Below are 26072 nucleotides of genomic sequence, written 5' to 3'. Positions count from 1 at the left end.
ATTGAATCTCCAATCCAGTAACTCGACTGCGATCGCCTGCGAGGTGGAAGCGGACGGTTCAGGAGTCCGGTGCGATGAGAGAGGCTGCGTGAAACAAGAGGAAAGCCATTTCATCGACTTCAGCGTCTACATCTACAGAGACGCCCGGCTGGAGAAGTACTCTAGGGTGTTCTTCCTGAGAGACATCGGTAGGCCCTCGTCCGGATGTAGGGGAGGGTTTCTCCAGGGCCACAGCCTTTTCATTTCAGACGTGGCATGGGGGGGTTTGGGACTTCATTATAATACGTCTGACTGAGTAGTTTGATTTCTGTACTTTCTGACTTTCTCAATTTGACTCATATATCCTTGGGACTGTCTGTTCAGTTCTTTCTTTGCACCTTCAACAATAAAGAGGAAGGGATACAAAGAAAGAAATATAAACCATCAAAAACATATATATATATAAATATATACCGTATATGGTTTTATATATATATATATATATATATATATATATATATATATATATATATATATATTCCTTCCAGCGGGGAAGTAATGATAGGTTAATCTCTTTATATTTTCTTTGAATTGATTTGCATGTGTGGTCCAGAACATTTCACCCACCTGCTCTCACCAGGACCAACCTTTAAATGAACCTCTCCCCCCTCTCCCCCAGTGATTCCCGGGCGTGTCACCAACCTCCGGGTGGAGGGGGAGAGGTTCCGCTGGGAGGAGCCTGAGTTCTGGGAGAAGCCCTGCTCCTACTACCAATTGCAGTTCGAGGTGAAGCGGGTCCAGCGGGGCGCCAGCTGCCCGGCTTGGCCCGCTTTGAAAGAGGTAGGCAAGCTGCACCGGGTCCCAGAGGCCCTCCACACAGGGGGCCCTCCACCCAGGGGCCTGCTCCGTATGGACCAGGGCCCGGGGAGAACACTCCTCTTCACCAGTTTGCTCTAATAAAGCGACATCGTGTCCCACATGACCCAAGCATCGATATGATTTCTATGATGATTTATATCATGGTCAGGAAACAATTCACATAACACCAGGCAGAGGTCAGCCGGCCCTTTCACACAAGTTGTCACCACACACAAAAAGACTTACTTAGTCATTTTCAGAACGGTGGCTTAACTTCCTCATCCTCATCGTCCAAACCTCTTATCCGGGGTTGGGTCACGGGGGCGGCTGCTGTAGCACAGACGTCCCTATCCCGGCCCACATTGACCAACTCTCACGGGGCATCCCGAGGCGTTCCCAGGCCAGTGTTGAGATATAATCACCTAGTCCTGCCACCAGCCGCCCTGCCCCCCTTTCGACCGCTTGCACCCGCAATCTCGTCCTTTCCGTCATCGCTATGATATAACTTACGGGGAAATAATAAGATGTGGTCATCCATCTCATCTCTCTCTATCTCTCTCCCCCCAGAAAACCAAAATCACGGACGATAAAAGCTTTCCCATTTACAAGAAAAAACCTAAGAAGTATGTGTTCTGCGTTCGGGCGCAGGACAAGTACACAGGCGCCCCATGGGGAGAGTATTCTGAGCTGTGAGTATTTTTCACTGAACACAACTGGAACCCGACTGTTTAGTTGAGCTCACTCCTTACAACTCACTATAGTTACAACTATGACAGGGAAGTAGTTACTGTGTAGTCACGTTTCAGTTACCGCAGGATGAAGAGTCCTAACTAACGTTTCTTCTTTGGCTTGAAGGGCTGTGTGACGCAATCACCAAGGATACAACTGAACGCATTTGAAGGAACCACGACAAAATTGGTGCAGATAAAGTATTCAAAGAAATTAACTTAAACCATTGACATAAATTGTACTTCCTGTAAATGTGTTAAGTATTTATGATAGCCGTTTTCACTGTGTTATAAAAGCTTTAAAATGTGTTATTAAAACTGAAGTATGGATAATTTGTTAAGATTCAAACTTTCTTTACTTGAATGCGGCACAAAATAACGATAAGAGAACAAACGTGACTCATGCACATTATAACTCAGTTTGACACTGAAAGCAAGGAGAAATCAAAAATCTAAATTAATCAAATCCAAAAAAATAAACCAATGACAATTGTATCACGTATAGACCAAGCACGCGCACACACTTCATTTGTTTTAGTACAAAATTTTATTTTTGTATTTACAGCCAAAACAAGGATCAGAGATACACAAAGAGGCAGAAAAAATACTGAAAATAAAAAGCAGCTCTTACATTGGTGTGAATCCAAGAGGTTCAACTATCTTAGTAACACAGGATGTAACACTCATCTCACACATTGTTAAACGTATACTGGGCTGCCCCTGCACACCCATTATTGGGACCTGTTAGTGATGCAAATGCGTTTATACATACATATACATACATATATGTACAAACACAAGCTGATTAACGGATGAGTCCGATATTTAAAAAGGACATATTGAAATTGAAATGTTCAAAAGAAACACTGCTTTGTGCCTGCTCAGGCAGCTAGCTCGTGTGTGTTGGGTGACCTCAGTGCTCTGGTTGGCCAAGATCTCTTCCCCTAAACACCCAGGTAAAGGTGACCGAGGCAGAGAACGAAAACGATTTCAGGGAAACGATGCATCCTGCTGCCAAAAGCAGCACTGCGTCTCTGTGATGGTGATGATGTCTTTTTACACATGTTCCTCTTGACAATACAAAGAAGTCCAAAATACAAGTCTTTTTGCAAATTGCAAGACAGACCGTGGTTTTAAAGCAGGAGGAAAGCATTATGGCAACTCCAGCCTTGTCCTTTAAACCACCCCGCCCCCCCCCCCCCCCCCCCCCCAACACACACACACACAAATGTTGGTTGCTTTGCGTTTGTAGGTCAAGCGGTGCAGTTCGCTTTGATACTTGAACACACAAACCCATCACGGACTAATGTAAACCATAGGACTGAAAGAACGGCCAATCTGCAACACAAAAACTGATTTTGGAAAAGTAAAAAAAAAAAAAAAGGATGCATAGGTACATTTCGGTACATTATATGCCCACCTTTATATGAAACTCGACAATCCCTCTTTTTGATATGCTTCATGATGATACGTTTGCAGTTGGCATACATAAATATTGGTTAATAACTAGCTTATTCTAACCCCTATAAAATCATAGGATTTGTTTTCTACTGGTGAAACAACAACGCCAGTGTAGACGTCCAGCTGTTAAGCTGAACTATCAGCCTTTACTTTCCCATAAAGGACCGTGTAGCTGCTTGCATAAGTTTACAGAGCAGTTAGTGTTGTCGTCACTCACGTACCTGTTGTCTTATCTTACACACACCTGCTGTGCTTCGAGACCCACTGCTACCCTTGTGGCTACAGGCTCCTCCCCACATGAGTCTCTTTGTAATAAGCGTTGATGGGAATTACTCATGAATTATGCTTAAGAACACACAGAGAGAGACAAACAGCAGGAATATAGGAGGCCCATCTCAGTCCTGTGAGGTGACATGTCTGTGAGTGTGCTATACGTCTGTGAGTGTGCTATGTGTGCGTGTGCGTGTGTGTGTGTGTGTGTGTGTGTGTGTCCGCTCCCTGGTCATCAGTGGTTCTGCCTCTTGGACAAGTACCTGTGAGCATAAATATAATTTTGGTCAGTCCTTCAAAATCTTTCATGAAATAAATCTCTATTTCTATCAAACAAAAGGTGAATATCGCAGCGTCATGCGAGCCAGGGGGAGGGGAGCCGAACTGTGGGAGGAATTATCCAAATCCCATTCAACTACATTTAGCTGGGTCCACTCCGCCCTTTATGATCGATTCAGATGATCTGAAATGTACGACTGCGTTGGAAATGGATCAGGCTGGTGCTGGAGCTCCCTGCAGTCATAATTAACACCGTCAGAAGCCAATTTCTACAGTTCTGTATGTGTCACCTTTAAAATTGTGCTTTGCTGCATATCGATGGTCATACTATATAAGCTATTTGGCATTGCTTTGTATATACATTGTACATTATGCACAAAGGTTTTTATTGGAAACAGCTCATCTGAATGCATGCACCGTCAATCAATGATGTTAGGTCAACATGAAGGCTTACCTTTCCCAGTGTTTGTGGTTCAGTCCGGTGAAGTCCTCCAGCTTGGCGATCTCCTTCAGGTACTGAGCTAGTTTATACAGCTCTCTGTCCTTCTCTCTGTTGAGATGGGCCTTCATGAAGGGTCGTATCTACACACACACACACACACACACACACACACACACACACACACACACACACACACACACACACACACACACACACACACACACACACACACACACACACACACACACACACACACACACACACACACACACAATGGATCTAGCTTTACAATTCACACTACCATGACAATGTGCAAAGTTTATCTTGAGCTCAACTACAACACTACAACACTACAACACCTTTTCTCACATGCACCAAGGCGGACATCCTCTGGATTATATCCAGAGGGGGGGGGGGCTTTAGGTGTTTGAACGCAAATGTCCCAACCTCCCCTCCAGAGTTTACCCCCGCCAGGCCACTTGTGTAAAGTCCGGAGAGTTCTCAACCATCAAATGGGCGTGTTGCTTGTGTGTGGAAGGCGTTTCTAACATCTGACTGCTGCTTTGTACTTTTCTCTTCCCGCCTATATTTTGATTCCCAACATCTTTCAGCCTCACTCTTCTGTTGAAATCGCGGATACGTCTAAATTCAGTGTTGATATCCCCGCTAAAAGAGTCAGCATCACAGAGTTGGAAACCTCGCCTGCGATCTACATGTGTTGTACACAAAGCTGACTACCGCTGCATAGGTTCGGCGTCATATCCTCCTCCTCCTACACACTCAACCCAGGAGCCACCCCTCACCTAGAGTATCCGGAGTACCTCCAGGATGTGTGAACACGTCTGTTCAGCCCATCCCCGGCTGTGTGTTGCATGTGGGAATGGGCGACTCCGGATCATATCCGGAGTCGATTTTCCGGAGACGATCCAGAGTTCACGTGTGAAAGGCCTGCACGCGTCTTAAAGGGCCAAAAGCTAAGAGTACGAGTTTTCTCTTATTCTATTTAGATTCTGTAGACTATGCTCTGGATTGTATTCAATCTCCCACAGGCAGAGTGGTGCTGTGACAGCGTGGTCGGCCACACTTCGTAAGGTTCACAGTGGTGTGACTCTGGTCGACCCCCGGTTGACCCCCGGTTCTCCCCACCCAGGACAGGGGGCAGATGGAGGGGCTGGATTACCTTCAGGCCGTTCTGCGGGTTCATGAGGAAGTTGCGTCCGATGTCGTCGAACATGATGGTGTTCTTCCTGCTGTACAGCTCCTCGTACTTGCCCCAAACCACGCCCAGCGGCTTCACCTGCCAAAACCACACAGATCAGTTCTTTCTTTTAGGTGTGTGTGTGCTGTGCTGGTAAAGGAACTGTGCAGATATATACGAATGAAGAGAGACTTTGATGGGACTAGACGATAAGCCATCTATAGGACTATAAGGTAGATAGAAGCTTTTTTATTTTTATGCATCAACTGTTTATTTGCCTAAAATCATCTTGTGTAAAAAGAGAGAAATAAGTGTGTGTGCATGTCTGCATGTGTACCTCCACTACGCCTCTCTTGGGTGTGTGCACAGTGATCATGGCTGCACTGTCCAGCATGAAGGTGATCTTGTAGTTTGGGTTGTCAATGACTCCAAGCTCCTTAACAAAACACACAAAAAAACACACCAATGGATGCACACTGCTGCTCCCTGCTGGCGAGGCACATTAACTACTGAAGTTGAATAACACAGTAGTGAACAAATGCATTTCATTAAATACAAGCAAAGTCCTTACCTTCATTTTGGCATCAATCCACTTCATACTTGTAGCAGCTGCAGGATGTGTGACCACATTTATGAATGGAAATAAAATCATGACATCGTTATCAACTGCCCAGGGTATTGGCTAACTAATGACATGTCTCAAGTGCAAAATTGGGGGTTAAAGTGATTTTGGGTTTTAAATTCGTCAATCCTTTCAGAGTAAATTTAACTAATAACATCATCAAAACTAAAAGCTATGTGCCGTCCAGTACACTCCTTCTAGCGCACTGGTCTGAGTTAAGGGGAGCCTGAGTAAGGGATGTGAGAAGAGAGGCAAGATAAAGAAGAACCATACACCAGATCACGATGTCGTAGTCCTCGTAGGCAGACGTCAGGAACTCGTGGAGGTAAGGTCTCATCAGCTCTTGACCCGTCTCAGCGCAGGACTTATGATCTGCAACCACACCCACGCACACACAGAATACAACGGTCAGCCAGGTGGCGGGAAGTGAAAGGTTGCCCTCCTTCTGCAGAGCATGAATAGATGAAAGTAGTGTACATAATTTACATTTTCTTGCACACTTCCTCCACCCAGCACATTTCATTAACACGCTGCAGGGGTCAAACAGGGATAAAGACATGATGGCCTGCAAAGGGAAGCTGTGTGCAGCTTAGCTGGGGCTATGTTGATGCATATGCTGGTTTGAACCCAGAACCCTCCTGCTAATCACAGCAATACAAGGGCTCCCCACTAGCATGGCAAAAGCATGCTGCTGCTCCTGGGTGAGAAGGGTTCAATAGGTCACTCACCGAACAGTGTGTAGTCCACGTCCAACACAAGGAGTCTCTTGCCTTCTCTAGGAGGGTTCAGCTCCTCCACCTTGTAGTCCTTCACTCTCCGGGCGATTTTAGCTAGGTTCTCCTCTCTAGACACACAAAGCTGACTCTTAACTAGACAAACATGAGTTGCTCTGAGTAAATCCTCTTTGGTAATTCAGGGCTCTGATGCTAGTCTTTACTGATTGTATCAATGTCCCTTCAGGGGGGATTAAAGAAACAGCTTCCCAGAATAAAGACTGCATTTCCCATGAGATATGTTGTCTCTTACATTAACTTGCTGGTCAGGTATGCTTGCAGAGAATGATTGCAGGTGCTCTGAGAAAAAGGACATGGCTTGCTCCATTTCTGCAAATTTGATGGAGTGCCTTAACCAACCGAAGCACACCGAATAGTAGGGTGAAAGTTGCAATTGTATTGGATAAAGAATTTTATTTGATCATGTTGGAAATGTCCTTAATTCGATAGAACCTCACACACACACACACACACACACACACACACACACACACACACACACACACACACACACACACACACACACACACACACACACACACACACACACACACACACACACACACACACACACCTGTTCTCCACTTCGATGACTTCCTCCTCAATGTCAAAGTCGTTGACCACATCATCGTTCTCTGGAGGTGGGGCTAACACCTCTTCCTTCAGAAACAAAACAAACCACATCTGGTTACACATTAAGTGTTTAGAATTTTATCAACTACCCCGCAGGTTGCTGTTGTTTGTTTACCTACGTAGCTGGTTAATAATAAATAAAAACACTGGTTGAGATCTAATCCAAATAGTAAAGAGAGAGTGCAGCATAGAGATGAACTAACTAATATTAAAAAATAAATAACCAACAAAAAACATTGAATTGACCCACGTGTGTTGGAGCCTTTAAAAAGGTAAGTGTATGCGTGCGTGAGGTTAGTGCATGCACTCATCATGATGGACTTCCAGAATGAATCAGGTAAGACTGTTCAGGAATGACTTGGTAGAAGTCTAACAGCTAAGTGGTCTCATGCAGAGCCAGGAGCAGACATGTTCTCACAGAGCATTTCCCTCATCAAAAGTTATCATTATTGATGAGGCCATACCCTCATCAATAGGCAATATCACTCTTAACAAATCACAGTCAAAATATAGCTCTTAATCTTATCAACAGCACCTTTACTCTCGTATTAATCTTTTATCAATCCTTCTTTCCACGTACCAGACCCTCCTCTCTGGTGCCCATCATCATGATCTTGGTGTTGGGCTTGAGCTTCAGAGAACCCAGCTTCACCACGTCCTCTGCTGGTTTACCTGTAGGAGAGAGGGTCAATGTATAGTCCATTTAAAATAGTTGAGATCAAGTGACGGACAGGTAGCTAAAAGTTTGGAATAATTATTTAGACCGCAAAATGTGTATCAGCAAAGTTCCTAAAGAGATAATGGTTGGAGTCAGGGTTGAGGGGGCAAAGTTTACCTTTCACCTTGAGACCCAGGAGCTTCTGTCTCTCTGGCAGCACGCCAGTCAAGGACTTAATCGACTGTTTAAGGTCCATTATGGTGTCCTCCTCAGACAGAGAACGTATGGAGTACTCCTGACCGCCCCACTTTATGATCACCGATACAGACATGACTGCAAGCGTCTCCTCGTGCCTACATACACCCCGTGGACTGCTGCTGTGTGTGTGTGCTCACAAAGATGCGCTGACCAGCGCATACGCTTCACCGGTTGCAGATGGCAAGTGCATGCACACACAGCCCTGTAAAGAGACAAACGAAGTAGCGTTGATCATGTTTCAAAAGGTTAGCCGTATTAGGTAAAAATTTTGGAAAACAGAAACAAACTAAGATGCTTACATATGAACGAATATTAGGCCAAACTCCTTTACTAAGACAAAAATAAATCTATTATTGGTATTTTTAGCATGAAATAGCTAACACTTGCTAGGTAATCAGTTGTGCTGGCCGCCTTGAAATAAACTTCAGCAAACGATGCATTCAAGTCTGTGTTGACTCACCTCGTTAAATATATCTGACGATCAAGGTTCCTTAAAATATAAAAATATGCTCTTCAGCAACGACAATTGATGAAGTCGAATGAAGTTTGCTCCTCACTTTCATTCAATGAACACTCTGCACTTCCGGTCGTTGTGATATTGGCCGGAAGTGACGCGAGATATTAGGCCGTTACCATGGTTACTTGTATTTAGGTTAACGCATTTATTGTATAAAAAAATGCATCAGATCTCCCACTAATACATTAAAATAGTAGCGCCAGTGTTGTTAACACTTAATATTTCAACAGCAGGTTTAGGACATTTTTATTTGGCAATGTTTGGGGCCTTCAGAAACACAGAAAACATGCAACCAACATATACTTATCACTCACAAATACCCTTCCAGGATAACAAATAGATCGTAATTGTGCTCAATGTATTATATTCATACTGATAACTGCATTAAAATAAGATACGATTCATTCAAAATCTGCACAAGTAATGAATATTTTACAGGAATATTTTTATAGGGAAAATCTATATCCTGCATTTAAAAATATGTTAAATTAACATTTGAAATATCGTCCCCATAAACCCATGCTCATCAAAATATTATTATTAAAATCTGGTTCCGTTTAAGAACTATACTTTTGAAGGCGTTTTTTCTCAATCATTTTGAATATACATAAAAAAAATTTCGCCAAAATGTGCACGAATATGCATATATTTCAGTTTAATTAGAAAAGAAAGTATGTCACTCAAACATTTCACTACATATCCTGTATAAGTATATGACAAATAAAAAACAACAACATTAAATCTTTGAATCTTAAGTAAACATACAAATAACACAATAAAGTATTCAGTGCTCATGCGCACTTGCTCAGAGCGTCCTCTCCGGGTGATGGCTGCTGGGGGGCGGGGGGTTAGCGCTGGGCCGCATCCTCTCAAGAGATCCGCTTCGAGACCGTTAACTCGGGTGGCGCCGGGTTAAAATGGTCGATATTCGACCTGAAAAGCATCTGGAAACCGTGCTACTCGTCTTCAACGTCGCGTCCCACACGTAGGTCGATATTTCCACGTCTGTTTCGAACGGGATAAGTCTGCTTTCTGGTGCTTCGTAAGCTTAGTAACTTGTAAGCTACTGCTAGCCCTTAGCTAGGGTGAAAAGCTATAGAACATCCGTCCGTATTTTATACTGTAACTAATTTTGTGCTTGTTGGATTGTAAAATAGTCGTGGTTTATTAACTTGACAGGACACTGTTCTCAAATAATTGGCAAACAAACATGTTGTGAACAGGCGGGTTGTTATAACGTCACTGCCTTAACTGTTTGGTAGCTTCTACCTAAGCTAGCTAAATAACTAAAACTGCTGCTGGCACAATTACTGCTGCCTGGCCGCTGCAGCTTATCAACTCCGGTGGAAAACCCTAGCATGTCACTTTAACACACCTGTTACATTAAACAAGACTTTGGAAAACCGCCATCAACCTGTTTGCGCAGACATTTACAAGCTAATGCAACTTTTGCTGGAGACGGCAGAGCCCGTTAGAGTCCCGCAGACCAGGAGCGGGTGTCTCTGGTCGAGACAGCGGGGTTACTACAGTTCATGTCTACAGGAGATGCAGCAGCACCACCACCAGTTAGGCAGGGGCTGCATCCACTCATCTAAATACTTCTGATGGATGCTTTCGCAACGTTACTAGAATGAAGCAGTGATCTCATTTAGCACATAGATAATAATTACTGAAGCTCAAGTGGTGGATTGTAGCGTTATATAAGGTGGGATTTCCGCAAAGTGGTTTCTCTGCCTCCGTAGTGAGTTCATATTATGTAAGTAAGCGAAGCCCGTCCTGGGCTGCGGTAGGAGGACGGGATGGTCTGACGTCAGTAGCCACCAAGTGGTTAGGAACCAAAACGGTGTACATGTCGAACGCGTTAATTCTCAACGGAAACGAAACCCCATAGCCAAACCCACTGTCATGTTTCTCACAGTCAAACAGTCCGTGACATTACTTGTTTCAAACCTTTAAATACAGTAAGACATATTCAGTATTTAGCGTGTATATTCTGTTTGCTTACATTCATTGTTTCGAAGTCCATGGAATTATTGCATTTTTGTTAACGGTAGTGATGATTGTGTGATGATTGTTCCACTGTTGTTATACGGTCCTGCCATAGACTGTGACATAATGGCTCACTTAGTTTGATGCATGATGTTGACCTGATTAAATATTGCTTTTTCTCAATTCTTTTTCAACATTGTTGGCTTATTTTCCAAATCCTATTAGGCAAAATGGGTCACAATGCAATCTAAGGAATATCACTCATTGATGAATGTGGCTATGTTGATCAAGACGATGGAAAATGAACAACAAGTTACTTGCTTTTAAGAGAAAGACCCTATTTAACCTCCTTGATAATAAGACTTAAGCAGACGTTAGTGCAGTTACCAGTTTAACTCGTCAATACCACGTCTGCGATATTAATTTTATTCAGTGCTGCAGGATTGCGGTGGTTTGAGAACATATGGTTGTGGTATCCGAACAATCCCAGATCCTACAAGGGTGGTTATTTTTCTGGGAAACACATTTTTGGCATTTCTGTGTGTTTTAAGATGTGATTGCACACCACATGAGACAGGGAGAACTTAAACTAAGACCAGTGTGATGTCTCTGCAGCAGGTGATCAACATAGTGGTTTTGAGCATCAAATAATCAGTATAGGGCTTTGGCTGATGTAGCCTCCTCCCTATGTTGACTCGACTGCTGTCACCCACAAAAGCAGATCACATGGTTATGGCATACGGACCCCAGATTGATGTTATATAATTTGACAGGCCAGTCTGTTGAGTTGGGAGTCTTGGGAGTTAACTTGGAACCATCATCTAGTTTGCTGAAGCTGATAATGACTTGCGTCTGTTTATCCTGAACTTATTTAATTGCTAAATGTCAACCTCACTTTCTCCTTCGCCTAAATAGTGTTTTCTCTCTTCCCTCACCCCTGTTCTGGACTCTTTTTCCTCTATTTATCTATTTCCCTTCTCTCTCTCAATGTTTCCATCTGGCTCAACTCTTCCCTCCTCTCCCCCGTCATCTCCATTCTGTCATCCGTCATCTATCCTTGCTCTGGCTTCCATTACTTCTTCCCCCTGGCCAGGGAGCCCACAGTGAAGTCCTAGTCTACGTGGTCGCTTCTGCTGAGCAGCGAAGCGGAGGCCATGGCGGTGAAGGAGCGCATGGAGGCGGTGCTCAACGTGGGCCTGCGGGTGCCCAGCATCATGCTGCTGGACGTGCTGTACCGCTGGGACGTGAGCTCCTTCTTCCAGAAGATCCAGCGCTCCAGCCTCTCCAACAACCCGCTGTTCCAGTACAAGTATCTGGCCCTCTACCTGCACTATGTGGGTGAGTGGACACGCACTCGCACTCACACGCACACACAAATAGGTGCCCCTGCAGAAGAAATAGCCAACCATGCACTTGTATAGAGGTCAGTGATCACCTGATGAGCCTAAACCCAAATTTGTATGCACACAGTGTGGTGTAGACGTGCAGCTGCATAAATGCATAGGAGCTTTTGGTGTAACGGTACACAACGGGCACGGTTTGGTACGTACCTCGGTTTTGAATTCACCGTTCGATACGGTAATTGCTGTTATGATGTGGTATAATTTGATAACAATACAAACTGCATTGGTGAATAAAGAAAAGTGAGGTTAAAGCTTGGCACTAGGCAGTATGTACACATCAGTCTCTATTACATTTTCCACATGACCTAGCTGGGATATGTTTGTATCGGGCCGTTTTGAGTGATTTGATGTTTGACGTGTTGCCATAACATACCGATCACTACTGAACCATGTCGGCACAATGCTTTGGTCTTTCCTACTTGTCTCTGCCTGTTGTATTTCAACAGAAAACCGTGTGTGTGTGTGTGTGTGTGTGTGTGTGTGTGTGTGTGTGTGTGTGTGTGTGTGTGTGTGTGTGTGTGTGTGTGTGTGTGTGTGTGTGTGTGTGTACTAGGACTTGTAGAAGCCTATGTTCAATTGGGAGACTCTTAACGGAGGGAATTGGTGTACCGTTCACCCTAACGGGGTCTTCAACTGCACCATCGAGAGATGACATTAAGTTGGATGGAGAATTGCAGACAACATGAAAAACCTAGAATGTTTGTCTCACGTTTTCAGATGATATATCAACATACTTTTTATCTTCCTTTTTAACGAAATTCTGCCACAACAATGACCTCTTCCACATGGATGGTGTGAATGAGTTTGGGTAAATCTTGAGTTGGTTAAGACGGCAGTCTTCCTTAAGTAAGTTTAAGCAGTGAAAATCTGGGGTTTTACCCCCTGTCTTATAGTCTATTAAACCATCCGATTATTAAAACTGAGCATTAGCGAGCGAGATGTATTGATAATTAATTGTTCAGAAAATAGCCTATCACTGAAAAATAAAATGCATTGGTGTGAAATAGTCCCCAACCGCTGTAGAAAATGTATTAAGAACTTCCTCCATATGCAAGGAAAACCAGCGATTTTCCGACCAATGAAAAGTTGTTCAAACAAGTGCATGTCGATCGACCATCAACCAGCTCAAATTCCGTGGCCCATATGCACATTCACTAGCAAACTCTTACATAATGCAAGCATACGGCGTCATGCTTACTTCACTATAGGGCTTGGTGTGTGTCTAGGTAAACACTGAACAGAAGTCCTCTTCTGTAGCCCAGGGTTGGACAATGGATGCTCTGTTGTCTTATAGGTCAAATGGTTGCTGTTAAGGCACCCGCTCTCATGAGGCAACCATTAATTTGAAGCATTTAAACCGACTCTTACTTCTGCATTATGATACACCTCCAAGTTCAACAGGATGTTGTGGTGAGGGGACGTTTCAGAGACTGAAAGTATACAGCAGAAGTATGTGATGCCTAAATATTTTGGAAATCAAGTTCCAAAATCAAGATTTGGTACGATACAATGTAAGGCAAAATCGATGCCTGGTTTGTTTAATTTGTATTTCGATTTTACATTTATTATTACAACAGTTCTAGATCACCAGCGGTCTTTAGCTTTACACTGCAAGCTGTCTGTAGCTAATAGACCACCAGCAGTCTGTAGTTGGCATAAGCAACGGTTTTCTTATCGTAATCAATGTGTTTGTATTTTGATTGGTTGTTTAAGGCGTGTATAATTGTCATGATAAAATGTAGAATAGTCTATTGAGGGATCAAGCAATGTAAACATGTTGTTGAACCTCTTAATCTCAGCCAAAGAGAAGGGTCTCTATCGGCCGCCGTGGCTGCGGAGATCTCACTGGACCGGCCGGCGAGGCACTAGATGTGGTGGCCTGGAGGCCGAGGGGAGGACATGTTGCTGGCTGGCACCCCAGCATTCGCCCAGTCCCATGTCTCATCAACTGAGACGTGTTGGCACACCATGGTCACCCCACTCCATTGTTCTTCTGTGGGCGATGCACAGCAGCCATTTCAGGGAGAGGAGGGGCCGTGCGCCCGGCAGTTTGATGAAGGCGGGTTTCAGTGTCGGAGCCCTAGCTGATTGTGTCGCTGATTGTGTGTTTCTAAACTTGCCGTGCTTGATAAAACTGCACTCAACCTAGTGAACACGCCTTGACTGGTATGATGATGTCTCCTTTTTCTGCCTCTTATTCAGATACTATCCGTTTCGCTCATTTATATTCATGTGTTCAACGGTAGGTTGGCGTTATGATTTGTTGAAACGGCTGTTATCTCAAGGGGACAGGCTCCTATCTGGTGTTGAAGTTCTCTGACGGTCACCTTGTAATCTGCATCCCTTCATTGTTCTCAAGTCTGACCTCCTGTCACTGGCCTGGCTAGGGTCACGGTGTCCTCTGCTCCAGCCAGGAATAAAACCCACATGTTGCTCACATGTTAAGACAAGCTTGATGGCGGCAAGAGACGCAGAGAGCCAATGAAGCAGTGGTTCAGGAGTCAACTCAGTCTGGGAGACAGTGAGCACATTGAGCTGTTTTAAAACACTACCCTGCTCAGTGTCTAATCCTAGTTTGATCTGGATGGAAAAGAAGATATACAACAAACTGATCTGGTCGCCTTTGTGTGTGCGTGTGCCTTTTTGTTAACTTGAAGTTGGTGGAGAAAATACACATTTAAATTCCGTAGTTCAGCTAGGTAACAGCGAGTCAAACTTGGATTGGTGTGCTGCAGGGCATCAGAGGCGTATTTGCACACAAGCTAATCGTAATGAACTCCTTAATTTCTGCGTCTCCCAACAGGATACATCCTTAGCTTGGTGCTGCTGACCCTGCCTCGACAACACCTGGTCAAACTTTACCTGTACGTCGTCACTGCTCTGCTACTCTACGCTGGCCACCAGGTCTCCAGGTACACTACGCAGAACAGAGTGACTCATTACTGTAGCATTGTTAAAAAGCAACAAAGATTGACTCAGGAGATTTATTGGTTCCTGCAGAGGTGGAGACACGTCAGGTCCACCTTTTTAGAGGTAGAACATATCGTTCCTCAATCTAAACAATAACAAGAGACTTGGTTTGATGATATCATGATGTCGCATAGCATCCAGGGGAGAGGTTTTCTTCCTCTAGCGGGGTAATCGATCTGACGTAACTCAAGCAGACATCTTTTTCCAAGACGAGTAGATGTATTAAATTACCGTACAAGCTTTTAGGTTTTCTTTTAAATTGGAAGATATTGGACATTAAACAGATATCCATGGTCTGGATTACGGCGATGTGACGCGGGGAATTTACACTAGATCCTGGTATGAGTCCTGTGTGTAGCGGGGTTCACCTGCCCAGGAGACGGGCAGCTCTTCTCTCTATAGGGCAGTCATTAGGCTGTTGCTCAAGGAAATGCCCTGCCCTAAACAATAGCCTAAATTAAATGCAATTAAACGGGAGAGGTCTCACGCTTCCTAAAGTTCCTAATGGATTAAAATCTCAGTGTAGAAGTGTATCCCACTAGCTCTAACAAAGTGACAACCAGGTAATGAACTGCATTGCCTGTGTATCTCACATGGACTGTATTTGCTGCTGAAAGTTGAAGTGAGGTTGAAATCATCACTTCTTTCTTTCATAAAAAACATGAATACATTAAATAACCCTGACTGTTTGTGTAGGCAGCTCACACTTAGCTCCAATGTGCACACATACCCCACCAGACATGCCACCAGTGGTAACTACACAATCCCAACAATCAAAACAAACTCAAAACAACGCACAGTACTGTAGAGCTATGGTTGAATGGAACTACCTTCCAGATCATATTTCAATTTTTTTTTTTACTTTTATTTAATATATTTCTTTTTTTAATCTGTTGTCTTTGTATGTTGATTTCTTGTTTTGTTATGTGTGGACCCCAGGAAGAGTAGCTGATGTCTTCTGCATCAGCTAATGGGGATAAAAATACAATCCATAAATCCATATTTGGTTCAACTGGCCTAACATAGGTGTACCGCAGACTAACCAAACAAGTGAGAGATTTAGAGCGTCGTGTATGGATTAGAGTTTGTTGGTATTGCTGGCGTCCATAATACTGATTGGTGAACTCTGTATTGATTATTTTGATGAGATCCACCAGCCGTCTTGTTTGATTCATGATTCAGAGGGAGCAGGGAGAGGTGGTGCTACACACAGGCTAGTATATTGTCAATGTGTTTGTTAGAGGGAGCAAGAGCAATTAAATGGCCTGCACAGAACTCAACAATTAAATACCATTTGACCCCAATACATATTTTTTAATGTATGGGAAACTATCGATCGTAGATGGCGTTGTTCTCCCGGACAGATGTATATATTTTTAAATAACAATAACCCATCTGAATACATTCTGTGTGTGGGAAACACCACAGTAGCTCTTAGGGTTCATAAGCCCCGTCATGTAAACATGAGGTCTCTCCTGCAATACGTTACCGTGACTATTACGGATCACAACTCAATTAAATGTATGATGTAGGTCTCGTCGCTTTTTATATTTCTCTCGCTCTCGCTCTCTCGACTGCAATATTCTGAAAAATACAAAATGAAAACACGATTGTGCCTAAAACTAAAATGGCGCTATGATGATTGATGACGAAGCATGTATACAGCGATGTAGGAGGAATACCTCTTATTCTGACCTTCCTACCGGTACTATGTTGGATACGAGCATTATGTTGTGACCTCTCTCTACAGGGATTATGTGCGTGGGGAGCTGGAGTCTGGGTTTGAGGGACCTCTCTACCTGGAGCCCCTCTCCATGAACCGATTCACCACCGCCCTCATAGGTAGGAACAATACTCTATATGAACCTTGAATTACATTAAACCTCAGCTGGTCATACCGGCGTGTCTTGCAATCGCTCAGCGTCGGATCCACACAGTAAGCACATATGGTGACTACCAATGACATCACATGGCTTCGACCACAGGTCATCACCGTTGACATTTGAATCTGAGATAGACCGATATGTTTTTTTCAGGGCTGATACCGATTATTAGTAGTCAAGGGGGCCGATAACCGTTTTTTTGGAGCCGATATTAATTTACAGAAAAGGGGAAAATATTTGTATAATACAAACTCCAACACTTAACTTAATTTAAATGTCTTTAAGCATATGTTTAATAAATACAACAGCTTATCAGATTTAAAACAACACAATTTAAACAAATAAATGGCTCCCTAAAATTTTCCTGAACTGAACCGAAATGTTAATCGCTTTCTTTTAAGTTCAAACAAATACTGCAGGTTGTTCTTATGAAGTTAAATGACAATTTAAATAAATAAATAGTTACCTAGTTAAACAGCCATTATTGCCAGACAGACGGTGCTTTGCTGTCAGTTTGTCATGTACCTCACACACACAGACACAGACACGCACACACAGACACAAACACACTATTCTCTAGCCATCCCCTCATCGTGCTTCCCTGTAATAAAACTAACTGAATTTTGCTCTCTCTCTCACACACGCACTCTTCTTACTTTTATCACTGACTATTTCCCTATCAATATTATCAGCAACCTTGTTTCAAGTGATTAAACCGTTTAAAAACACTAAATAGCCTACAGCATCTTCACTTTAATAATCAGTGTTTATCATAGGAACAGACAGCTGCTGCTAACGTATTGGGCCTCACAGTAACGTTAGTAGTCGTGAGTTGTAGAGTTTCGCTACAGTCTGCTGAGCGTCTAGAGCCAGAGAAGGAGAAAGCGGACCGCTGGGCCAACGTTACGCTAAAAGCTAATTAACCCTCACCTTAAAGCCTGGTGCTCGAGGGGCTCCGTGGTTACGCAGTTGGATAGGGCATTACGCAGTTGTAGAAGTAGAATGTGCTTCCCTGCAAAACCGGACTGAATTGAGTTTATTAGGTTTTTACTCTCTCCCTCACACAAAGAATTCTGCTTCTGCTATCACAGACTTGTTTCGGGTGATTAACAGACTGCGAGCGAGCAGAGCTGCCGCTTATGTTTCGATAACGTTTATGGGCTCACAGTAATGTTACTAGTAGTTGTGAGTTGTAGAGGACTGGGATGTTTATTACAATTTCGCGAGAGTCTGCGGCCTTAACTTACCTCGAAACCAAACCATACAAAACCTTTTCTCCTCTCCGCCGTGTGTGTGAGCACTGTGCATGCACAGCTTTCACTGCTGATTGGCTGTTACCCGTCGTGGCTCTGCGTGTAACCAGAGCGTGTAACCAATCAGATGGTGCTGTGGGTGGGACAGTGCCGGAGACAGCATAGTGACAGCAGACAGAGAGGCACGGCTGCATCAGAGCCAAAATAACCCTGTTTTAAATTGATCTCTTATCGGCCGTCGGATAAAAAAAAAGGCTGATGCCGATATGCGTCAAAATGCCGAATATCGGTGCCGATAATCGGTCGATCCCTAATTTGAATCGACAAATACCCATTTGGTACTCCCCAACCCTGAATAAAAGGTCAGAAGATCAGGCTGGTTGGTTGCCCCCCATCACTTGTTGGGTATTCAGCTACCATGACCTAGCTCCTCCTTAATCAAATCACTCTCATCTGCTCACCAGTGGCTCCAGACCCTCTATGCGTGAACCAGCTCACTTCACAAAGTGCTGCCGTGTAAAAAGTATTAAGTGGCAAAATAGGAGAGCGCTGGGGACTGCTCTGGAGCCATTTGAAACACAAGGGAAGCGTTTGAGGTCTAATTCATTCACAATGCAATAAAATGCATATAATGCAACGCATAATGCAAGGTATATTTAGTAAACATTTTGTGTTTACTGTATCACCATGTTCATTTCTAACTCTTTGACTGAACTTTGGCAGAGAGAGGGCTGAAATCCACAGCTGCTGTAGCTCTCACTTGAAGTTATCTCAAAGGATCCATGCTTTGTTTGCAGGAGGATCTTCTTGTCCTTGTTTTGTTTCTGGCATGTTGACTTATAAACTGGGTCTGATAACCGTGCACGCTGCTCTGCTGCAGTAAGCCTGGCAATGAGCCCAGTACAGCACCACTTTCATATGCCCTAAAGGCTTTCCTTCCTCAACAATTTGGAACAGTTCTAGTCTTTACATTTCTATGTAGTTGTTTCCTATGTTTCCGTTTCGAGGATTCAATTATTAAAAATACAGAAAAGTTAAACTTTTTAATCCCTCCAGGGAATCCAGTGCTATCGAGATTAATAATCAATACATGTCTCAGATTATTATAGGTCTATGAATGTCGTTTACCACTGGATCCAGTAAGAGCACTGAGGTTTACTGCATGTCGAAGAGAACAAAACCAAGTGTCTGATTAAAATGTTGCAAAACATTTTAATCAGACACTAATCAGAAATGGTCAGTCAAGCCCCAACCCTAAAGCTCCTGCACTTTAGAAAGTGCTTCCCCTCAAGCAGGGACTTTTGGCTTTGAGTTTCTAGTTCCTCTGGAGGGTTCCTGCGGTGGAAAACGCAGCTTGTGTAGGTCTGGATTTGTGTGTACGAAGAACTCAGTGGTGTGTGTGCGATGTGTTTCCCCTCAGGTCAGCTGGTGGTCTGCACCCTGTGTTCCTGTGTGATGCAGACCAAGAGGATCTGGCTGTTCTCTGCTCACCTGCTCCCCCTAGTGGCCAGGCTTTGTCTGGTCCCCATGGAAACCATAGTCTTCATCAACAAGTTCTCCATGATCTTCACGGGCCTTGAGGTCATCTACTTCCTGGCCTCCAACCTGCTGGTTCCATATAAACTGGCCAAGACTGCCTACAGAGAACTGGCTCAGGTAACGGCCCTGGTGTTCAGTAATCCAGTTCAGATCAGAGATTTGCACAAAAACTTGGCTTTGCCGCCTCGGTCCATTGAGCAGCAGGGATGGGCCAGGTGTAGGAAGCTACCGATGCACTGGCTGATCCAAAGACAAAGCCAAACTTCAGTTCGTTCACAGGGCGAGAGAGTAATGAATGTTTACAATGTGCTTTTTGGCAGCTGTTTAGAAACCAAATATCAAACTCATTTTGTTTGTCATCTGTTGCCCTATTGAAATAAAAGTGTTATGTTTTTTGTGCCATGCCCTCGTATTTGTCTTTGGTGACAATAAGGGATGTTATTTATCTAACTATCGTGTGTGTGTGTGTGTGTGTGTGTGTGTACGTCATATCTATCTGGATATCTGTGTGTCTCTCTCTGTGGGGTGTATCTCTGTCTTTCTTTATCTATAGATATGGATAGAGGTATGTGTCTAGGTGGTGGAGGTGTATGGCATTGGGCATGTCTCTCCCTCTTATATCTGTGTGTCTCTCTCTAGGTGGTGGAGGTGTATGGCCTCCTGGCCCTGGGCATGTCTCTGTGGAACCAGCTGGTTCTTCCCGTGCTCTTCATGTGCTTCTGGTTGCTGCTGTTTGCCCTGCAGATCTACTCCTATTTCAGCACCCGAGACCAGCCTTCCTCCAGGGAAAGGCTGCTCTTCCTCTTCCTCACCAGGTAGTGGCGCTAGAGATTTATAGTGTGGCAGTACGAGGCGCTGCTTGATCACCGTGTGGAGGGTCTGGTCTCTCTAGCCCCCTCTGCTGGCTCGGTGGGGCCAATACAGAACAGCCATCACTTCTAAAGTGTAGTAAATAAAACCCACCACCAGTTAGTGAAATCAAAGTCCTATGTTGCAAACAGAACGTCTTTATTTGTGGCCATCCTCAATTAAACTAACCCATTCGAAGAAACAACAGTCGTAAAATAAGTAAATTGTGGCTTTTAAAAAAAAAACTCACTTTGGATATAATAAATGTCCATCCCATTATCCGTGCTCCCTTTGTTAGCGGATGGGGTTGGGGTACGGCCCTGTCATGAAGGGTGAGTGATCCTGATGTGTGTCTGTGTGGCGGCTCCCTCCCCGTGCAGCATTGCCGAGTGTTGCAGCACTCCCTACTCCCTGCTGGGCCTGGTGTTCACCGTGTCCTTCGTGGCCCTGGGGGTCCTCACGCTCTGCAAGTTCTACCTGCAGGGCTACCGGGCCTTCCTCAACGACAACACCATGCACAGGTGACCGCCCCACAGCCACCGGGCTTAACGGTTATCCGTCTGCACGGTAAAAGTAGAGTGCACCCTTTGCTCTTTTTAATCTCTACTTTTACCGTAGACGAAACATGATACTCATACATGATACTCATACCTCACTAAAATAGGTTTATACAGAGTCAGTGAGGTTATGAGAAGAGTGAGTTAGGAGGCAATAAGGAAGCTTGCTCTCAAGTCCTGCGTTGAAGAAGAAATGGCAGAAGAATAGTATTCCATGATGTACTCCCGAGTACGGCTTCTTTGTACTGAGTGGATTAGGGTTGTGTAATGGTGCGTGTGCATGTTTCCAGGGGTATGACTGAAGGTATCACCCTGCTGATTCTGGCGGTCCAGACGGGCCTGATTGAGCTACAGGTGATCCATCGAGCCTTCCTCCTCTCCATCATTCTCTTCATCGTGGTGGCCTCCATCCTGCAGTCTATGCTGGAGATAGCAGACCCCATCGTCTTGGCTCTGGGTGCCTCCAGGGACAAGTAAATGCCTTTTTTAAAAATCTTATGAGCCCTTGAGTATTATGGAGGACTTCTGGACACATGTCTCCAAATTGTCTTAGATTAAGCAACACAACAGGAGATGCTGGTGTTGGCTGGCGTGCATGTGTGTCTTAAAGTCCAACTTTGTCTTTGGGTGTAACCAAGTGACTAACCATATGAAAAGCAGAATGAAACAGGGTTTACTTATGTTATACTTATGTTCCATGTTAAAGCAATGGCATGCAGAACTAATCTGCCGTCAAATCAATCACATTCACATCCGATCTTCAAAACCATTCACAAACAAACCTGTATGGGGATAGCATTTCAGCCCCTTTGAGTCGGGCCAATCGCATGCTGTCTACTAGATGCTCCTTCCTCTCCGCTGCAGGAGCCTGTGGAAGCACTTCCGGGCCGTGTCCCTGTGCCTCTTCCTGCTGGTCTTCCCTTCCTACATGGCCTACATGATCTGTCAGTTCTTCCACATGGACTTCTGGCTCCTCATCATCATCTCCTCCTCGGTCCTCACGTCGCTGCAGGTAACGCACGCCCGCCCGCCACGTATAGCCAGGCGTGTTGACGGGGGACATGCTTGCGACCCCAGGCTGCGGAGGAATCTGGTGGCGGTCGGTCTAGGTGGCGGTGGAACCACTGCCGATCGGAGCTCCTCTACTCAGAAGGTGATGCGCTGCACTTGTTCCACAGGTCCTGGGCACCCTGCTGATCTACATCCTCTTCATGGTGGAGGAGTTCCGCAAGGCTCCGGTGGAGAACATGGACGAAGTCATCTACGTGGTCAACGGCACCTACCGCCTGCTGGAGTTTCTGGTGAGAGCTCCGCAGCGCCCTCCCGTTGGCCTTCCAGAGGAGTGACTCTTTTGGTCGGGGTGTGTCAGCCATTAGGGCTCTGGTGATCCGGCACTGTGTGGACATCAGCAGCGACCCACGAAGCACCTCGAGGGCCCCAGTTACTGGGAGTCTGGGCTTTGTGAGGACTGTGAGCGTGGTCTGTGTTCACCATGTGGTCCCCCTCCCCTCCACCAGGTGGCGGTGTGCGTGGTGTGCTACGGCGTGTCAGAGACGGTGTTTGGCGAGTGGAGCGTGATGGGCAGCACCATCATCCTGGTGCACTCCTACTACAACGTGTGGCTGCGGGCCCAGCTGGGCTGGCAGAGCTTCCTGCTGCGCCGCGACGCCGTCAACAAGATCAAGAGCCTGCCCACGGCCAGCAGCCTCCAGCTGCAGCAGTACCACGACATCTGCGCCATCTGCTACCAGGTGCGCTCTCTGTCCTGAATGACGGCATGGTTTGAATGGATGCGTGGGTTTCTTCAGAACAGACCGGTGGCTCCTACTCCCTGGGTGGTACAGACTGGGTCTTTTGGTATCGACGACTCCCGGTTTTAGTGTGGCGCTGGGTCCATGCTGTGTGTAACCAGGTGTGTTCCCTCTGCAGGACATGAGCCAGGCGGTGATCACGCCCTGCAGCCACTTCTTCCACGCCGGCTGTCTGAAGAAGTGGCTCTACGTCCAGGAGACCTGCCCCCTCTGCCACGGCCAGCTCAAGAGCCAGGTCACCGCCCCGAGCGCCGCCCAGGGTAACCCGGCTGCCAATCCCAGACTCCCTGAGGTGGGGCCCCAAGGCTCTCCAGCCAATGGGAGGGGGGGTGACGGGACGGCGGCCCCGGTGTTAGAGGAGGAAGGAGGCGCCTTGTCGCCTGGAGAAGGCTTTTCGGGGCAGTCGGCCTGCCCGGATTGTCCCTCCTCATCCTCCGCTTCCTCCTCTTCCTCCTCACTACCCACGCCGGCCCCTCCCCCCTCTGCCCCCTCAGAGAGCCAGACTGACATCACAGCCCTCTGCTCCTCGTCTTCCTGCTCTTCCTCCTCCAGAAGCCATGACGCCCTGGAGCCTTCAGGCTCTGCTCCATCTCCCCCCTCCCCCCAGCCTGTGCCTCCCGTCCCCTCCTCCCCTCAGCGTCCCTCACCCAGTGCAGCGTGGTCGGGGCAGGCCGCTGCCGACCCACAGCCCGCCCTGCGGCAGCGCGGCGCTCCCCCTCGGCCCGTCAGCCAGGATTGGGCCAGCTAGAACGTGGCGTGCGTCACCATGTCTTCACACGTCGCCTTGAGTCTGTTTTTTGAAGAGGCCTCACACAGGGACACACGGGCGCCCTGCCAAACGTGGGCCTCTTCGTTGTCTACCCTCATCCCTTCTGGAAGGCTCTGGGCTTTGGTCTTTCTGGATGCTCACTTCCACGCCCGACCACGTCACGTGTGGTTCCAACGACACCAATCACTTTCAGAAGGCCCGTGCGAGCGGGTTTTTCAGACTCGGGAGCACCATGAGAAAGTATTCCACATCTATTCCTCAGTAAGAAAACCAAAGTGAGCAGCAGTCCAGAACACGAGGGCCTCTGGCCTGGTCGGTTTGGACCAGCCATCAGCTCTGTCCATGGTTGGTACTGCAGTATTGCTCCAACATTATGGTTAATAATGAGCACAGACTGTTGATTGGTTCAGTCATCATGTTGCTAATGGCGACAGTAAGGGTTTGTCTCGTGTTCCAGCATCCCCAGGTTGTCGTGGGAACGACCTCTCTGGTTTCCCTCATGTCTTGTTTTGGTGTTAGATTCAGAAGTTAGGCTGGTCCCAGCAAATTATACTCACTCATACTCTTTCATCGTGGTCAACCCTTTCATGTTGTCATTTCCGCACAATTCGCAGTGTGAAGAAACGATGACACGCACTCACTCACAGCAGGAGGGGCGCAGAGTATTTTTGTAGTTGCGTTTGGCAGAGCAGAGGTTGTTAGAAGCTCGTTGCACGCTTGATGCTTGCACGCCACACAGCATTTGTAACGGCCCTCTCCGCCGTCACCCCTTTAGCAGCGGATGTGCGCACATCTTCCTCCGCCAGCGTTTGGGTTTCCCGCTTTGCGTTTGCACTAAGGTCCTTTTATGACGACGGTTCAAGGCTGCTGGGTGGCCCGCAGCAGGTTACCCTCAGTGGCGTGTTTCCATGCTCATGTATAGAACTGTTACTCATGATACATATATATTATATTAGGAGAACAGTGTTAAACGTGAGCCTATAGCCCTGAATTTCCCAAGAGCAAACTAGTATACAAGATCGTATGTTTTGTTTTTTTCTTTGCTGGCCTACGAACCATGTGTTTTGTGTGCTAGTTCGTTATTGGGAAGCGGGCGTTCTTCTCTGCTCCGTATGACGAAGCCAGCTGGCGTGAACGCCCCAGCGCCCTCTAGGGGCCGGGTGGGATCAGCACAGGCGCAGATCGAGTGGAGAAACTGAACATCTAACAGTATTACTATTATTTACTATTATCAAGTATCCTTAACAAGGTTATTATTTGTGTTGCATTATTGTAGAGCATTGGTTCCAGGGTCGAAAAATGAATACATGTGTGATGTAGGATATTCAGACCCGGACCGCTCTTGTTTACCTAAGTGTATTTTATTTTTCTAGAAGATGTGGAGTATGGTTTGTTTTAGCACATCTTGGTTCAGAAAGATGAGCCAATGGATTTCTTGAAGGACACCTTTTTATGTTTTTGGAGTATCAAACTAGGAATCCTTTGTTCTTTGAGCAGTATTTGAAGATGAGTACGATGCTGGTACGATTTAGAATCGGGTTTGATGCACATTGGATTCAGCTTCGCAATTTAAACAAATCTGGTGTCCTAATGTAAGTTAAGCTGATAGAAAATGTTCTTAAAGCTGATAAAATGTCAGAGATGAATGTATGACTGCTTGTTTTGAGTTTTTATTTCTGGGTTTAAATAAATATTTATTCCATATTAATATGCATTACTAACTTAACATAAGCAGGACTTTTGGTGTTTGCGTAATAGCAAGAGGATGAGGACAAACATCCACACATTTCACTAATTTTAGTTTGAACCAAACATATTTCCTTGGTACACGTGTGTACATCACAGCTTAGTCCTGGTTCAAATTGGATTGTTATCATGGCCAACCTTCTCCCACCCTGTGCGTCTCTGCCAGTAAGCTGCTGCCGGGTGTTCTCTGACTGGCTGTAATCCACCAGAAGTGAAGCTGAGGACGTTTGAGGTCAACATTCAACTGGTCCTCTGTGTGGTTGACGGCACCAATGGGTCAAAAGTTTAACATAAGTCTCATGTAGAGTTGAATACAATCTGTGTTCGCTTGGGTTTGCAAACTTCCCCAAACCGAATATTTAGGCTAATGACCAACTGGAAGTTCATTATGTCCATGCTTTAATTTCTTTCATCTATTTACCGTGTGTGTGTGTGTGTGTGTGTGTGTGTGTGTGTGTGTGTGTGTGTGTGTGTGTGTGTGTGTGTGTGTGTGTGTGTGTGTGTGTGTGTGTGTGTGTGTGTGTGTGTGTGTGTGTGTGTGTGTGTGTGTGGGGTCCTCAGCAGATCGCTTGGGAAAAAGACCTTAGGGTCTGCCTGAGGTCTGACATGCAGCCAAGAACAGCAAGA

General features: G+C 45.5%; 3 protein-coding genes across 4 annotated transcripts in view; 2 read left to right on the top strand and 1 right to left on the bottom strand.

Annotated features, from left to right (window-relative positions):
• Positions 1-1898, top strand: part of LOC132460872 (interleukin-12 subunit beta-like) — a 4477-nt gene extending 2579 nt beyond the window's left edge. The window contains exons 6-9 of one of the 2 annotated variants that reach the window (XM_060055823.1): positions 19-188; positions 659-819; positions 1405-1526; positions 1693-1898. In XM_060055823.1, coding sequence (XP_059911806.1) covers positions 19-188; positions 659-819; positions 1405-1526; positions 1693-1702 — 463 coding nt within the window. In that variant the 3' untranslated portion in view covers positions 1703-1898. Of the gene's footprint in view, positions 1-18; positions 189-658; positions 820-1097; positions 1380-1404; positions 1527-1692 lie in introns of those variants that run through there. The other variant, XM_060055822.1, reaches the window with a different exon arrangement.
• Positions 1899-2093: 195 nt separating this feature from the next.
• ublcp1 (ubiquitin-like domain containing CTD phosphatase 1) lies at positions 2094-8782 on the bottom strand. Its single transcript, XM_060055830.1, has 11 exons — positions 8620-8782; positions 8079-8361; positions 7824-7915; positions 7185-7270; positions 6566-6681; positions 6111-6209; positions 5787-5824; positions 5553-5651; positions 5198-5314; positions 4030-4157; positions 2094-3559 (listed from the first exon to the last, which is right to left on the bottom strand). Exons 2-11 carry the CDS (start codon positions 8230-8232, stop codon positions 3532-3534), a joined length of 957 nt encoding a protein of 318 aa, XP_059911813.1. The 5' UTR covers positions 8233-8361; positions 8620-8782; the 3' UTR covers positions 2094-3531.
• A 707-nt stretch (positions 8783-9489) lies between these two features.
• On the top strand, positions 9490-25407 carry LOC132460817 (RING finger protein 145-like). The gene is made up of 12 exons (XM_060055721.1): positions 9490-9661; positions 11759-12003; positions 14872-14980; positions 16789-16880; positions 19595-19830; positions 20353-20528; positions 20943-21083; positions 21410-21592; positions 21984-22131; positions 22298-22420; positions 22637-22870; positions 23049-25407. The coding sequence occupies exons 2-12, from the start codon at positions 11820-11822 to the stop codon at positions 23676-23678; spliced, it is 2256 nt and encodes a 751-aa protein (XP_059911704.1). The 5' UTR covers positions 9490-9661; positions 11759-11819; the 3' UTR covers positions 23679-25407.
• Positions 25408-26072: the final 665 nt, after the last annotated feature.

Source organism: Gadus macrocephalus, chromosome 7 (genome assembly GCF_031168955.1).
Source record: "Gadus macrocephalus chromosome 7, ASM3116895v1".
NCBI classification, from domain to species: Eukaryota; Metazoa; Chordata; class Actinopteri; order Gadiformes; family Gadidae; genus Gadus; species Gadus macrocephalus.
Note: the sequence above shows the minus strand (reverse complement) of the source record. Positions and strands in the feature narration are given on the sequence as shown.